This window comes from Cyprinus carpio, chromosome A4, assembly GCF_018340385.1.
Source record: "Cyprinus carpio isolate SPL01 chromosome A4, ASM1834038v1, whole genome shotgun sequence".
Taxonomy (NCBI): domain Eukaryota; kingdom Metazoa; phylum Chordata; class Actinopteri; order Cypriniformes; family Cyprinidae; genus Cyprinus; species Cyprinus carpio.
The window spans coordinates 9014660-9032216 of NC_056575.1; the positions used below are offsets into that span (position 1 = coordinate 9014660).

At 38.8% G+C, this 17557-nt stretch overlaps 1 protein-coding gene across 13 annotated transcripts in view; it reads right to left on the reverse strand.

Annotated features, from left to right (window-relative positions):
• LOC109066706 (glutamate receptor-interacting protein 1-like) overlaps positions 1-17557 on the reverse strand; it is a 224518-nt gene that overhangs the window by 122083 nt on the left and 84878 nt on the right. For 2 of the 13 annotated variants that reach the window (XM_042739557.1, XM_042739491.1), the window contains exon 1: positions 11633-13550. The exons of 2 other annotated variants lie outside the window; for them this stretch is intronic. In XM_042739557.1, the coding sequence (XP_042595491.1) occupies positions 11633-11765 (133 nt within the window). In that variant the 5' untranslated portion in view covers positions 11766-13550. Of the gene's footprint in view, positions 1-11632; positions 13560-17557 lie in introns of those variants that run through there. 9 more of the 13 variants (XM_042739525.1, XM_042739541.1, XM_042739552.1 and 6 more) reach the window with 9 other exon arrangements.

Here is a 17557-nt window from a genome sequence, read left to right on the forward strand (position 1 = left end):
ATTAGAGCGAAAGGAGTTTTTTTTTTTTCTTGCAAGTGCCAAAACCTCCTCAAGCCTCCTCTTTTGGTTGTCCGTTAAACTCCTGCCTTACTTAACAAAGGGATGTGATTTTCTGACATTGAAGTGGGGTTACAGGCTGCCGATGGGGGACATTTTTTGCAGGCAATGCTCGGTAGAAGCCAGAGCACTCACCCAAAGTGCACTAGCAATGAGATGTGCACACACGCAATGCTTCCAAGCACAATGAGCCACCTAGATGAGACCTAATTGGTGCATTAAAGGACACTGTGAAACTGCTTAAACATGGAGGATTAAGTGTGTATGTGAACGAGAGATATAAAGAACTTGCAACCTACTGTACTGCCAACAGCTGCTTTCTAAAACAGCTTTATAACCATCATGGAACGCACCACATAGGAAGAAACATGCATCAGCTAATGACATGATACACTAATAAGCACAAAAATACAGCACACTTATACCATATAAAGAGTTAAATCAACTTTAAATGACACTGACGGATTCTATATAGAGCTGCATCACCTGCAAGTTGAACCCTACATTGGACAAGCTGTTTGAATGATGGATGGCTAATTCTTTTTGGTACTGAATTACTGCATATGTGAATTCCACATTTCTCTAGCCTCGTCCACTACCTTGCATTCGTTTTTTTTACTGAGCTTGTTGCATTACATATATTTACATATATTATATTTTTATTTATTTTGGCAAAACAGTTTAAAATGTTGGTAACACTACATTAAGTTTTCATTAACAGTAGTTACTGTAGCTATACATTAGTTGAACTAAAATATTTCTACAGCATTTATTAATCTTATTTAACTGCAGCATTTACCAAAACTTAAAATCAAAGGATGAATCTGCTAACATTAGGTAATGCACTTCGACTAACTAACAATTGTACGTTTAGTTAATCTAACATTAAAAAATACTCATTTTAATACCAGTGTATCCCTGTGTTGAACTTCTCTTCAGTTCTAATATTCCATTTGGCTCTGTGAAGAGTTCAGAAGTGAGGGTTAACTATGCACAGTTGAAAGAGATACTCTGTAAATGTGATTTAGATCTTGTCTTGCATGTGGGTGAGACAAGCAGAAATCAAACAAAGCTGGGAACAGGACGGGTGTTAGGCCAACTGTTTACCACAGTGCAGCACTTTTATATGCTCAGCTTCACAACAGAACTTCTGTGCTATTTTTCCTTGGCTAATTTCCTCTAATGAACTCCTGGCAAATAAAAAAAATCTTTGTTGCATTGTACTGTATGTCAACGGTGACAGTTCAAAAATGGCAAAAAGCACTTCTTGTGTGTGTTTTTTTTTCCCCTCAATTTTGCATGCTTTTAACTCAAAGTATTAAAGATATCCTTTTAGATTCTGGTTCATAACAAACTTTCCTTTAGGTATCTTCATTTTAAAGTCCCTCAGATGGTTAAATCCCAGAGATACAGAGATATTAATGTGACTTCATGAGTAAATAGTAAACATTTTCAGTAGTCAAAAACTAAATGTGGTTTATTCTGCATGCAGCTGATACTCTTTTTTTTAATTAAATAGAAATACCTGAACAAATACTGTAATGTTAAAACTAGAAATTTATCTCATTTTTTTCTATTAGCTCAATTGCATAGCTGAAGTTTGCATGCCTGTAACTCCTTAAAGTATTCAAGATATTTTAATAACCTTCTAGATTCTCATTCTTAATAAACTTTTCTTTATAAATCTTAATTTTCAAGGCCCCAAATAGTTCATTCCCATTCATATGGGGATGTCAAAGCAGCTCCATGTTGAATTTTAGCCATTTTCAGTGATAAAAAAACAAATATGGCTCACTTTGCAAACAGCTGATAGTACATTTAAAGAGGAATGTGCGAAGAATAGATAAAGTTTAAACTAGAAATGTATCTTGTTTCCTACTATCAAAATAATTGTCCTCTGGTTGAGTTGACACAGAATGACCCAATAGAGACTGAAGTTGGGAAAACTTTGTATATATATATATATATATATTTTTTTTTTTTTTTTTACCAAATCTAAAATTTAAACCAGTGACCTCTGGTTGAGTTGACACAGAATGACCCAATAGAGACTGAAGTTGGGAAAACTTTGAAAGCAGTGACTCGTGGTTGCATGGGCTGTTCAGATCAGACTGAAAACTGATTTAGCGCGTAAACGGCACACACTACAGGAATAGATATTAGCATAGCACCGCTGTGCCTCACCATGATGTGATGTTATCACAACAAAGAAAGAATACCACAGAGACTCCCCATGTGCTAGCATGGCCCCCAGAATCGGTTTATGGGCTACTTTACAATGCTAATCAATGTAACGCCTGATGACAAAGCTTAGCAGTCGTAATGAGGGAGCAAACGTCAACTGCTTCATTTTGAATGACATTTGCAGTGCTCAGACAAAAGAACTCAAGGATTCTCATTTATTCTATGTCATGAGGGTTTGACCTGCCAGTTACTGCAATAAATCACCTCAAAGCCACTGAATAATAGTAGTCAAAACATAATGGGCAAAGTTAAGAAACTGAACAGAGAACATGATTAACAACAAGGCCTTCTGCTCAAGCAAGCTTGAATACGGCATGTATTTTTTGTGCTTATTTGAGTACAATATATTGCATTGTAAGCTTAGCAACATGGTAATGCCTCAAACTGTATTATTGGCATCAGTAAACAAAAGAGGAGTCTCTCGTACACTTTATGTGAAGTACAGGGTACAGTGCATTTGAGTAACAGAGAGTTGTTGTTGCCCACAGTTTGTAGAGTGTTCCAAATCAGTTTTTTTATGAGGGTCAATTTTGGTTTAGGTGCTAACTTACATTTTTGAACAGGGTTAAAAGTCTCATATGAAAATAAGCCTTTAATATCTGCTGTTCAGCTGTTGTAGTCAGTCATCTCATCACAAGTTTACATAAAACCCTTCTCTGCAGAGCACCACAAACTCAAGCACAAATTCAAACAGTGCGCTAGCTTTGAGGAAGCATTGTAATATTTAGTAAACAGCAGCTAGTATCAGAGAAAGAGGTACACAGACACAAACTCCCACATGCACTTGCACTGGCAGGTGCAACTCTGGCACAAGCTTCAATGCGGGGACCAAAGTAGCTGAGACAGTCTTAAAAGAAACCTTCTCTGTGTATACAGTAAATATGCTATGCTTCCTTTGCTTCTACAGAGTATGAAAAAAACAGGATGTCTGCTCAATTAAAGAGACAGTTCACCTTCAGTTGCTGGTCCCCATTGACTTGCATAGTGTTTTTTTTTTTCATACTATGCATAAAATCTGATTTTTTTCATACTATGGAAGTCAATGGGGACCAGCAACTGAAGGTGAACTATCCCTTCAATAATACAGTAATTGAACACCCAGGTGACTTGCCATATATGAGATTCAGAAGTATGGAAACAGTGGAAATGAAAGCTGAGGAGCAATCAGATTCAAAAAGATGAGAAAACATGACGGAGAACAGTGAGAGAGGTGACTCTTTTTGTGTTATAAGTACCTAGATAATGGTTTAAATTACACTTGTTTAACAACACCTGAGTATATTTCCATGGTTAGCACATCACAGGTCAATAAAACAATGTCAGCATGACAGATTTAGAAGGAAGTTTCTCAAAGAAAGTATACTATGAAAGCACAAAAATTCAGACACTTCCCTCCCCAGAAACATCGTTATTAAAAAACACCTACACTGTTCCTGAAGCCTCATTTGCAATTTCATTTCTCTTTTTCTCCATTTCTCTATTCTTCACTTTCGGTCTTTTTCAAATATCAGCCTTTGCTAAAAGCAAGCTTATGAACCACCGCAGTTATGCACTGATTAATCATATTAGGGGTGATTTTGAGACGCTTTGTGTTTGTTGTGGCGCTGAGATAAATCAATTATATTCTGCAAATGCAGCCTGCAACAGACATCCAATAGAATGGCTAATAGACTAAAAGTGCTGATGTTGGTGCGATGTAGGGTGACACAAATGATTATACTAAAAGCAAACAATTTTATTAGGCAGTACTCAATTTGCAGTTTGAACAAATGTGGGTGTCTAAGACAAGATGCTTTGAGAGCTTATAAATCAACACGAGAGGTCTGAAAAAAAAGAAGAGTAATCGAAATGACATTATGTAATTATTGAGCATTATTGTTTAAAACAAGTTATTTAGATTAATTCTGCAGAGACGTGCTGCCATACACATCACATACAGTAAAACCCTGCATCAACATCAACACAGAAACCATTCAAGCGGATAGATAGAGAAATAGTGACAAGCAAAAACACAGACAGTGCTGTATGCACAGGCATTTGGACCCAGATCTCATCAGAGCTGATGGATGAGAAGGGTGAAATCAGAGAAATGCAGGTAGAAAGAGATGGAAATAAAAGAGGAGTTTGATCAAGCGAAAGGGAGTGCAAAAGTGGAAGACAGAGGGAGTGTATCTTTCCAGGCATCCTGGCTGCAGGCAGAATGGACCATTAAGAGGGTCCAGCGCTTGATGATGAAAGCTGTGATAGAATGTGCATAGCCATTTCACTAAGTGCTGAATAGGATGCCATAATCATGCATCCTAGTTACATGTCCCTTATCTAACCAGACCATGGACACACTAGGATATTGTCATCAAGACCACTTTTGAATTTAACTACAATACTATATATAGTAACATGAAAATTAAAAATCGCAGCAAACATTTGTCAAATGTTTAAGAGCAGTAGAATGAATTGAATTTTGTACAAATTCCAATTTATAGTAAAATTGATAAGGGGGTGGGGAATCATTTTAAAATGTAAAAATAACAGAGAGGGGAAAAAAGGCAGTTTATATAAACAGAAGACTCTGATTGTTAACCTTAATAATGTGATTATTCTCATAATTGAAAAACACCATAATCATCATAAAATATGTTGAGTACTGATATTTTGCACTATAGATGCATGTAAACAAAAAACATTTTACACACATTTTTGGCAAAATAAGGGAGGTCGAGTTCCTCAGAAACGCATTAAGCAGGCAAATGAATAATGTAACAGTAAACAACCCTAGTGCATTTAATTTGAATGTCTTTGCGATATGGTTAAGTTACAAATGAAAATGAACAAAATAGTGGCAAACAAATTAGGGGTGCACGATAAATATCAGCCGATAATTAATGCGCATCTCGTCAGTAAAGCTGGTTCTCTAATCAGCGGTAAATTCCATCAGGTGCGTGATTTCACATAGAGCAGCTGTTACTACACAGAGCCGTTGTTAACTGACAAGTTGCACAAATCCACGTTTATCGGCCAATATTTATCGTGCACTCTTAAAACAAACCACATTTCTTATCATTTAATCAAAAAATAATGACAAGTAGCCTGTAAAAGGCATTGAAGAAGTTTGCCCATGCCATGTAAACATCTTAATCCAAGTAATTCCTTTCTCTGATTATCTGGAATAATCCCTAGACATAGCTTAAGCCCTTATTTTAGTGTATGTTTACAGGGAATTTTGCCCTCTTTTTATCAGCCACCAAGCAAGTAATCAGCAGTGTTTTGCATCATATATCACTGGATTTCAGCAAAATGATGTTTGAATTCATGGAGTTACAGTAGATTATAGCTGTATAGTTTACAGATTGCAGTATTTTTTCTCTTTGTAAAGAGAAATAAATGCATATAACTAATATATAAATATTTCCAGCAAATATAAAAATGAATTGCTATTGCTTTATACACACACTGAATCCAGAACAAGATTCATTTACTTCACTTTTTTGCTGCAAGCCGAGATGCACTCAAAGACAGTAAATTGAACAATAACATGATAGTTTATCTGACAGTAATAAGGAGGAAGAATTCTCAGGGGGGGCTTTGGCGTCTGCAGTGGAGAGTGCCGTGATCGCTGGGGTTAAGATGTCATTACCAGATGAGCAGTTAATATTGCTGTTGTTTACTCGGCTAACCCGAAAATGTCAGTCCAAATGACAAATAGTGCTGTCCTCATCAATTCAAAAAAATAAATAATAAAAATAAAGGTTTCCACGACTTTAGAGGCCTGGCACACTTTAAACTCACTCCGAGATAAGTGTGATACTCATGGGGAATGCTTAATGCATTCCTTAATGGCTCTTACACAACACATCAGAATTCATCATGCCTCTTTGATGCTGAAGGCTCTATCGCATGCAGAGAAAAGGGAGAGATAATAGGTTAGGCTTCTGCTTTCAGCGAGGACATTTCCAGCAGGAGGATGAGGTGGCCTTACAGTACACAGTGTAAGGAGGAAGTATTAAGCCCACTGTAAATGGAGAAGTGCAGTGACGTGATGTGACAGCCCGAGTGTAATGAGATGGTCTGAAGTTTTCTGGCAGAAAAAAAAGAGCAGCATTTATCAGTTGAGGATGAAGGCATTAAAAACAGGGTAGCTGCAATTTCCAGTGCAAGCCACTTTCCTCAGCACTTTCCTCAACAACAAAGAGAAAAGGTCATTATGGACTAGGGATATGTCCTAATAAGGACAAATTAGGTGGTGTAAGCCTGACTAGAGCTCATGGAAAGTAGATAAGGTAAAGGGATAATTAGTCCGAAAATGAAAGTTATGCCATCATTCATTTAGCCTCATTCTAACCCAAACCTGTTTAACTTTTCTGTGGAACACAAAAAGAGAAATTCGGAAGAATATCCTGGATGCTCTTTTCCATAATGAATGTCAATGAGGATCATAATAAAATAATCTTATATATAAATATGTATAATTTTATGACATTTTTATTTACAATTTTTTATGACTTAATGTGTGCTACCCTCCAAGTCTGCAGTAACATGGTAGCTTTGTGTGTGGAATTTCAGTGGGCTTTTATTCATTGTGAGTCACAGAGTCTGTGAAAACTGGATCAGTTTGATTTCTGAAATCACTCAAGGCTGCGCTTCCCAAAAGCATAAACCTAAGTAGATTGTAGAATCTACTGGCACCCAGTCTCTGCAATTTACACTGGCATGCAATGCTTTTGGGAAAAGCAGCCTTATTGTTTTTAAGAACTGGACTATTCAAAACTCATTCAAAAGACTCAAAGTGAACTGAGTGGATGGCAAGGATGCTTGTGTTCTAAATAAATAAATAAAAAGAAAAGGAAAATGTTAGTCAATTATCTTGACAATGCAGTGTTTATCAAAGGATGACCATGACTAGCTGTGACCTGATCCAGTGCAAGGACAAACAGCGCAAAGTAGCTAATGAAAGTGGAGAAGAATATCCATTAAGCAGTGATCAAAACACCAAGAGAATTGTGTGTAACGTGCAATTGAAAAAACAGAAAAACAATAAAAGACCAATCTAGAAAGTGTGCCAAGTACTTTCATCTAATTTTATCCCAAATGAAAATGATGAGACAGTATCCTCATGCTATTCAACAGAAGGCCTTAGGTAACTATCTCTTTTTGGCATAATTGCTAATGCGTAGAGATCAGCTGACTGTGAACGGTGAATGGGGAGGAGAGATGATTGTGGAGGGACCATCAGGCTTCATTATCACCTACTAACTGTGAGCAGCTCGTTAAAATACCAGACTCCATCCTCCTTTAGCAACCGCAGGCCTAAAACAGCTGCCGCTGAGCAACAGACAAGCCCCATAACAATATATCAAGAATCTCTGCCATCTTTCCAGAAGGATTTTGAGAGGGTAATGGGCGGATGTTAATTTGTGCCTGCATGAATGTGTCTTAGGAAAGCAAAATCATGTGATACAATTCGTTAAGTGAATGGAACATTAGACAACATCGCATTTAGATACACACACAGTTATGGTTTAGTTTGTTCGGCGTGAAAGATATCCTGTTGGCTTTCATTAGATAAAAAGATGGGTCTTCGATTATAGTTTGGACAAAGCAAATTAACATTTTATCAGAGGGAAACATTTTGTTTCACTTTAACAGTCAAAATGAAGTCATTTGGCATGCATTTATTTTCCCTTCAGGGTTTCATGTGACCTACTAGAGGAATCTTTGCTTTGATGTGAGGCAGATCCTTGATTTAGCTCCCAGCTCCTTTGAGATGTCTCTTAGAAGTGCTGCCACTTTCTTTTTTGGAAAGCAAACACATTCTGTCGTAGCAGTCTTGGTGGCTGTTTTGATGAAGCCATGCAAAACCTGTAAATCGCACATGAAGGATTCCTCTTTACCAGGCAAAAGGTATTAAATATTATCATGACAACTATTTTGCACGTACAGTGTCATACTGCTATAATTAACATGTGACTAGTTATTCATTTATTTTCCTAGACTAGAGGGAAAAAAAAACTTTAGGTGTATAGGGATGATGCTATGTCTCTCAAATTGCATAAAATACAACAAATGCCATCAAATTGATTTTAAAGTCAATGCAAAAGATCTTTCACAAGCAATTTTAGTTCCATAGTGTGACATTTTTCTAGATAAAAGACAATTTTAAACTAAATAAAATAAATAAATAAATAAGTAAACGCAGGGTAGGATTTTATGCTTTGAGAAATGGCTGAATCCTGAAAAGCAGTCCATACATGACATATTTGGCAGGAAGCATCTTAAAAATGAAAAAGGGGTTGGTGCCACTTCAGAGGCAGATCAAAAACATTTTTAGCACAGCATTGTATAGTTTGTATAGTTTTATGACAGTAAACAGGGTCAGTTATTGTGAAGTCATGTTGAATTTGACTGGTGCTCGGCTGCATTTTAAAACAACTGGAACTTCACTAATACTTTAATCTACTCCTGTGAACAAGAGAAAAACAAACAAGCAAAATGGATGCTGTGCATTAGGTTTCTGGGAACCTCACAGCAGGGAAAGGCCACTTGCCCTGAGCTAAAAGGCGGCAGCTAATGTTTCATTTAGGGAGTCTCTCCACAAGAAGAATAGTCAGCGTTTAAAACTAAGAAGAGTCGGACTCCCAATCGAAGGGTCAGCGTTTGGGTGGGGGGAGTGCATGTACAGTTCTCTCTCCCACCTTCAATACCACGACTTAGGTTTTCTATCGAACCCCCAACTATTATGCGCCGCAGCAAAATGGCTGCCCACTTCAGTTTTTCACAGTGTGTGTGTGTATTGCAAAATTGCAGCCATGGGTATTGCAAAATTGCAGCCATTGGTAAGTGAATAGATAAGTACAAACTATTATGCAAATAAAAAATTCAATTTCAAAAAAAAATGAAAATGCAGAAATGCTGAAATGGAAAGAAGAATTGAAAACTACAAGACTACCTTCATAGTCAGTGTTGGGACGAAAGAGGGTTTGAAGCCTCCCAGACTACCTTCATAGTCAGTGTTGGGACTGACAACTGTATTTACTAACTTGCGTCTTTCGAACTGGAACAACTACATGTCACAGATTAGCCCACCTCACTCAAAATCTGAACATGAGTCCCTACATATTAAAATGTATTTCAGGCAAATTGTGTATAAAAATGTATTTAGCCAATAACAGGATTATTATACATAGGCATATTTCCACTGTAAATAAAAGAAAATCCACATCACTGGGTCACCTCCAAACAGTATCAAACAAACATATACTGTCTCTACGCTACCCTTTGTTATTGAGATATGATCCATTTATCAAAATCTAGTCCTCCCCCAAGTGTGGGTCCTGCAGTGAGCCCAGCAGTATAAAAATGAAGTGTATCATAGAAGGAGTGACAGTGGGCCACATGATGGAGAATTTGATAAATGAATGGGAATGGACACACTAAAACCTGACTGTGAATTATACATGAGGAAGGCAGAAATGATGAAGAGAGAGGCAGAGGCGAAACGAGGGACCCTAGCAAATCGAAGGGGGGTGTGGTTGGGCTCAGGGAACCCACGTGTGACATTTCCAGGTTTTTGCTGCGGGTTAATTAGCAGTTGATCCCTTTGTGCACACCAAGCTGCCATTACATTTTAAAAAGTAGCATTGCTAGCTCAAAGTCCAATTACATTTAACACACACCTGAAGCATCAACCCAAACAGGAAATGTAAGTGACATCTCTATATTTCTCACTAATCTAAAAATATTCCAAATGGCATTTATTCCTCAATTCATCTGAATGACTCAGTCGGACTCCAGCTGGGCCAATTAGGTGTCTAATTCTATGTTTTGCACAGAGTGTTTTGCTACTGCATATCAAAGTGAACACCTGACATTAAAAATCACACTTAAAAGAAAGAAGCCATTTAGGGAATAGGTTGCAGCGTTTAGCTGACATCACAATCATAACTAGCTGATCGAAAACAATTTAATTTCATTAACGTCTCCCTGCAAAAACCAAACCAAAGCTAATGCGGGATTGAAACATGGCTTCAGTCGCACAATTAATTCCACCAGTCATCCTCAATTCAAGCTAGCAATGTTTGAGAACACTGCAGCTCTGCAGGTTTAAATTCTCAAAAAGGTTGTTCGTGCAAATCAGCGCTTTCATGCGTGGCAGTGATGACTACATCACTATTGCTAATGGTGATGAGTGAGTATCTTGGGCAAAGCTTTGTCTGGCTTGCATGCCTCCACTGATTCAGCACTGTAGAAATTCCTGACATATAATGAAAAACTGAAGCTATACTTGAAACTACACTCAAACACACATTTTTTCTATCATGGTTGAGATTTTCCTTTCGCTTCATACATATGAAGAGCATATAAAATTCTCAATTCTCTAAATACACAATAATGCAAAAAACAATACAACAACAAAGCATTACTAACACCTGCATTCACCCACTTTTAGACTGTCCATCTCTAACCAGAAATGCGATGGAATGAGGATTACTGGACTCCTGGCCCTTTTCCTTGTCATTACCCATTTAGCCCTGGGGGCATCTCATGAATGGGAACCTGCAAACTTCAAAACAGGTAGGAGAGTGCCAAGGGAGCACAATGCTAACTATCATTCTGTATAGAAAAAATCTGCATAATGCTGGAAGAACAACAGCAGAATGTACGTAGTGTGAATGGATGAGATGCTGCATAATAAACAAAGGTAAAACAAAGGTTGAGAAACATGCCGGGCAGAGCTAACATTTTAGAAACCTAGCACTACAGCTACCTGAGACTGCTATGCTGTTGAAAATAATGCCCCGTTTCTCTCTCTCTCACTCTCTCTCTCTCACACACACACACACACACACACACACACACACTCAGAGGCACACACTCAAACTTCTCACCTGTGATTAAAGGGCAGTGTGCTACCCAAACACACCAAGTAGCACTCAAACAGCAGCAGCTCAGCACTGTACACCAGTATAGCAATAAATGTCCACTCTAGTGTGCATTTAATGGCCAATGCAGCATTAAACACACTCTAAATCAATAGAAACAAATGGTGACCGACTGAAACCATCCATCAGGCAAAGGTAATGGGGCGAAAGCATACACATATCCTTATAAACACGCTCGCTCTGACAAGGAACTTCAACTGCTGTACACTAAAGTCCATCCAGGAGTTTATAGTCTGCAGATAAACGATTCATTCATCCCTCAAACATGAGTTTCTCATGATGTCTGCCCTTGGCTGGTAATTTATGCAATAGTAAAACAATGGCAGATACCCAAGCTCCAATCCCCCCTCCCCACTTTCTCCCTCCCTTCCCAGCCAGCTAGCGGTAGCACTTACGGTGCAGGTGCTCGGAAGCATAGTAATAGACGTCCTCATAACCCTCATGATAATCCTCTTCTGGACGGTACTTTTTTCCCTTGCGTCTCCTGGACCTCCGGATCTGCTTGACAAAGCCAAGGAAGCGCTCCATGCCTGCCCACCGCGTGCAGTCCCAGTGATCCAGGCGCAAACCGCTGCACTCAGCCAGCGTGCGTGTGTGAAGGTGTGCGTTCGTATCACAAAGAGCTGAGCTCCGAAAGATCTCAGAGAGATTGAAAGAGATAGAGCGAGACAGATGCAGAGAGGGAGAGAAGGAGGGGTAGCGAGATGTAGGGGGAAGCAGCGGATCGCAGTCAGCTGGAGAGGATGGGTCAAATATCAGTCTTCTCCGGTGCACCCATCACCTTTAAGAAACCCGTGTGTAGAGGAGTCCTCAGCCATACAGCTGAATGGGTCTTTGAGCATGCGTGCATGCACGTGCACGTAAGGAAGAGTGTGCACAGGGCAAGAACGAGAGAGAGAGAGAGAGCGACAGAAAGAAGAGAAGGGCGGGGGGAAAACACACAGGAAAGTGAGAAAGACACGAAGTTCAAAGGAACCGGCAGCAAGGCAAGGAATCCTTGGGCTATGACTGTCTCATTCCAGAGTGGGAACGGGGAGGGGATTTCGTCTGCCTTTAAAATAAGCACAAGTGTTTATTGGTATAAGAATGAACAAAGCAATGATGCACCAGTGGGGTGAGGATGGAAACCCTCGAGGGATTACATCGCAAGACAATAGCGATAATTCCACAAGATGCACTGTGGTCACATGTAGTTGGCGTGGTACTGACAAAAAGCTGAGAGGATTACAGCACTCTCTAATTCACCGCCAACACCAGCCTAGCCAACCGGTGCTGCCTGGATCAGCAGCTAATAGCATTAATGGAGATAGAGGACTTGTTAATTGAGCCTTGGCCAACAATGACACCCAGCGTGTTTCAGTAACCCATTCATTCAGAAGGGGAGTGTGCCACGTCACCCAAGGGCGATAACAGAACTCCTGAGAGACTCCCGAGACCTGATTCCCATTCTGCTGATGTCATTCTACTGCCTTGACATTGGGGAAAATGGTCATTGTTTGTTTCAACCTCCCTGTACTTTTCTTCCCAGTAGTGGAGATGGAGAATCTCATCAAAAACACCCTCTGATTCTTCACCCTATGGAATCACCCCATTTATCTCATTGTGATTGGGTGACTGTGCTAGATCACTGTGGTCTAAAACACATCATGGGAGAATAAAATCTTTTGTAGAAGGCACACTCATATGTGAGTGTCTTTTTCCATGGTGTCGAGCCTGTTCTTTGTGCGACACAGCGAGAGGGCTTTCTTTGTCTGAGGTTTGTCTCATGCACATGCACGTAGTACTGTAGGAGGTTAAATCCCACCCCCTCTGGATTACTCCTTTTTTGATATTGTGATTTATCAGCTGTGGACATGTTTTCAAACGTTAAGGATTACATATGCATTATTTGGTTTGTCTCAGTGGTTCTGGTTGGATGGAGAGAAAGGAGAAAAGAGGGTCAGATCAGAGCAATCATCTAGCGGCAAACGTAGTCTTGACATAAATATGAGCTTGTTTTTTAAGTTTTATTATTATTATCATTATTAATTCTACTACTATGCTTTTTTATCATCACATTATATTGACAGTTCATTTACAGCTGTACTGGAGCATCCTGGATGATTCTCAAAAATCCTCAAAACACTGAAGAAAGACTATTTTTAGGAGAGGCTGTCAAATCATTTCAGCAATTAGAATAAAGTCAATAAAAAATAGGATCTAAACTTCCTATCAAATAAGACATTGCCTCTCTGATTGTCTACTGACAAACATTCTCATCAGGGAACGGTGCATCCTGGGAATTCACAGCTCCCACAATTTGAAGACCCAGACTTGTTTATCCAATCTGTCTGCCACCTGAGGCAATCAATGCACATTCAACAGATTCATCATTGTTTCAGGAAATACAAAAATCCAGATGCAATCCAGCTAGCGGGTGAGGCTTTAATTAGCTTTGTGGTTGCCATACCTGTAATTAGACATCCTGCGTCCTGAGTTTGGATTCAGGGCAGCTGCTTTTTGCAAAACTGCAAAACAGAGGTAGTATTCTCTAGCAGGGGCATATGAATCAGCATGAGGAGAGTTCCTTTACAAAATAATTCTTGTCTTTATTGGAGATGTGAAATTCACAATGCAGTAACTATTATTATTCATGAGATAAGTGCATTGTAATTAAGACTATGACTAGGAGATGATATAATTAGGACTAATTCACTATATTTCATAATATTCCATCTGGTACTTTGGAGTAAGAGCTATAATGTGAAGCATCAAGGAGTAATAGTGTTGTGACGGTTTGCGCTTGTATGTTATGAGAATTGTGGCAGTGTTCCAGGTGTGAATCTCTCCTGAGATTGTTTTCAGATAAACCACTGCAGAAAAAGCCAGCTTTAAACACTGAGCCTGTGCCAACCTCTTAGCGTCTCTGCACGTAGTCAGAGCTAAGCATATGCTGCAGTCACCCTTTCTCCTGTCCAGCTCACAAACCCAAAATATAAGTTTGTGTCTTATTTCTTCTTTGGCTCAATGTATGGTAAATGCTGCGGTAGGTGCAGAGCTGCAATGGGAGTCATTTATAATGGCTGCATGATGACTTCTCTTAAAGGAACAGTTCACCCACAAAAAAAATCACATTTTATTAATTTTTTTACTCACATTCATGAACGTGCCAAACAAAGCTACTGTATGTCTGATTTGTGAACTAATCGTTCTTTTGAATCAGAATAAAATGGTTTAAGTTCACAAAACTTGATTGAACAAATCAAAGTGAACAGTCTTATCTAATTTGTAAATATTTTCTTAAGAGATCTTTTCAAAGAATTGGTTGATTCATTTAAAAAAACTGGTCTGAATGAACTTCAACTCACTAAATTTTGGTCTGTTCATCATACAAAGCTTTCAAATGGCTCCTGAAGATTTTAAAATACTGTTTGTTCCCTTTTATCACTTGTATGGTGTTATGGACCAATTCCTCATTCAGTTATGTCATACAAAAAACAGAGAGGTCTCGGCAGTCTTTACATGTGAGGGTGAGTAAATGATGACATTGTTTTCATTGTTAAAATTTAATTACAGCAGTAAAAGGCAGACTAAAAGTAAGACTGAAAGTGTGTGTTTGTTTGTGTGTGTGTGTGTGTGTGTGTGTGTGTGTGTGTGTGTGTGTGTGTGTGTGTGTGTATGAGCAATTCAGGCAGAACCTCTTAAAATCCTCACTTGTGCATCCATTTGAGCGTGAACTGCCTGAGGCTTTTTCTGGAACCATGGCTGTGCCAGTTTGTTGCAATATGGTAGCTCCTCTTTGGAAGCAAGTCTATTGCCTGGGTAGAAAAAAAGGCTGTCCAGACACTACATCTGCCATGAGCAAATGCTTCAGATGGCTGAAACAGCCTCTCAGTAGAGGCAGGAGCATGCTGACAGGTTAAATGGTTGCGTTTTCACAAGTTATTTAAACTGAGGCATTGAGAAGTCATGCAGGATTTCGGGGTCAAGTGTTTCACACCTTCATAAACAAACCAACCCACACAAAGTAAGTTCGGCCTTCTTGAATGTTCTGCCCTCTTTCCCAGTGACCAGTCTCCCTCTCATGGTTGAATGAAGCTCTCCCTTTACTAATTTATCACATCTGCAAGGTCTACATTTGTTCTGCCCTTAGCAAGTTCCACAAGGAAGGTCTATTTTAATCCCTTCTGCAGTAAACTCTTCCTCATTCGAGCAGTTTTGCTCAGAGTGAAAAAAAAACAACACTGGACCTGATGACTGGCACTTGGTAGGTAGCAGATCCAAGGTTCCATCCTCCCAAGAAGGATCACCTTTGCCCATGAGCAAGGTATTTAACTCCAAGTTGCTTCAGGGAAGAGTTTTCATAGCAAAAAGGTCACTGTGCAGTTTTATAGTGACATTCAGGGGTGCCAAATCAAACATTTTGCCAACAGCAGGTGAGTTTAGAAAATATATTCATTCTTAATATGTATTACTGGCCATAAAACTGTACTTTATTATTTTATTTAATTTTCTAGAGAGGTGACAAGAAATTATAGGCAGAAGTACAGTTTAATGGCTGGATGGTTTGATTTGATTGACTTAACATTAGATTATCATTCTAAAAACTCAACCATGTATTATGCTGCCTGCTAATACTGTTAGTCACAAATAAAGTTATTGGTCAACTGGTTAATAATTAGTTTTATTCTTGTCGAAGCCATTTTGAGGCTTAGCGAGTATTACAGTATATGTGGAGCGTGATCACACTGCATGACAGTCATGGAAACAATTCTGAGGAAAAAATAAAGATTCTATACTACAGGAAGGTATCAGATAATAGAAATCAATTATCAGTCAGAACAACATGATGTCTCTGAAACAACCTGAAGCAATTGTAAATCTGTATGAATGTTCCTCTTCCACTCTCAGCTTAGAGTAGATAGGAATGTTACTTATTCACAATATCTCTAATAACTGTGAATGTAGAGCTCATGGCATTTTGGAAGCCTTATCTCGTCTACTTGTCAATCTTCCATTATGATAGGCCTGATGTATTGTTATTACAAGAACAGCAGCATTTTAGAGTGCAAGTCTAAGCATGGATCAGCTAATGGAAGGGTTTAAAGGTCAGGCCTAAATTCTCTCCAAGATGTGAAACATTCCAAGACCTCCACTGATGTTGACATTTTACCTGAGTATGTACTTAATCCTTGCGTCAGTTACTTTTCCGAGCCTCATGTCAACTTGAGATTAGGGAGAACCTCTCAATGGTTGATTCTTTTGGGTTGAGAATCTATGGTGGGGAGACCTAGATGTGATTTGCCATCAAAACAAGCTCACAAAATATCTGACTGAAGGGAGCTTTCGCAGACCTGTTCATGAATGTTGATAAGAAGCTGGTAAACACTGTCAGAATGACAGGAAATAGAGACGGAGAGACAGAGTGCAGGCAAGACACTAGGATGAAAGTATGCATCTTTAAGCATAGCACTGCTGTCAAATGAGGGCAGAAGAAGAAAGATCGAAGGATTTACTCGTTCACGCCCGCCTTCTGATTCATTTCATGCCCAGATGGTTAATGTTACCTAAAGCCTTATGGGCTGACACTGGCCTTAATTCAACCTTAAAAAGCTGTGGGCAGACCAAACCTGTGACCTTCCAAACCTCTAGTGGGAATTCTCTAGCACTATTGGAATAAAAGGCAGAAAAATATTCTTAAATCATTTAAATTCAACTGTGGATCTCCCATTTTCATGCATGGAAGGTTAAATTCACAATCAAGGTAATTATGTATTAGATTAACAGAGCACCGAAAGTAACATATGATGAAGAAATGATCTATGCATGGGAAATAACAATTGTAGTTAGCTAATTTTGTACTTTATAAATACGTTCAACTCAATGTCTTGTGTTTTACTTTTGCATTGTTTCACTTTTGCATTGTTTCAAACTGGCAGTTATGTAGTGAAAAATAACTTTTGACAGTGAACATGAAATAATAGGTAATAAATCAATATAAAATATAAATCCAAATTAAACCCTGTTGATAGTTTGTGAATCAAATCAAGAATCAATGACGATAAAAGGAGTCACACTGCCTGGAGAGACCGAGTGAGCCAATTATATCCAGTAAACAGCGTTTGCTGCATTTCATAGTGTGAATCCTTTCATTAATAGCAGACACGTGAGAGGCGTTCACTGCGAAAACTAATTTTAAAGATGTATGTGGAAAAGAGGCTGAAAGGGAGCACGCAGATGGTGACGACTCTGAATAAAACATGAGGGGAGAGTGACACAGACTGACAAAATCACATTCGGATCAGAGCACAGATTCAACATGTCACAAACAGCATTTCCAA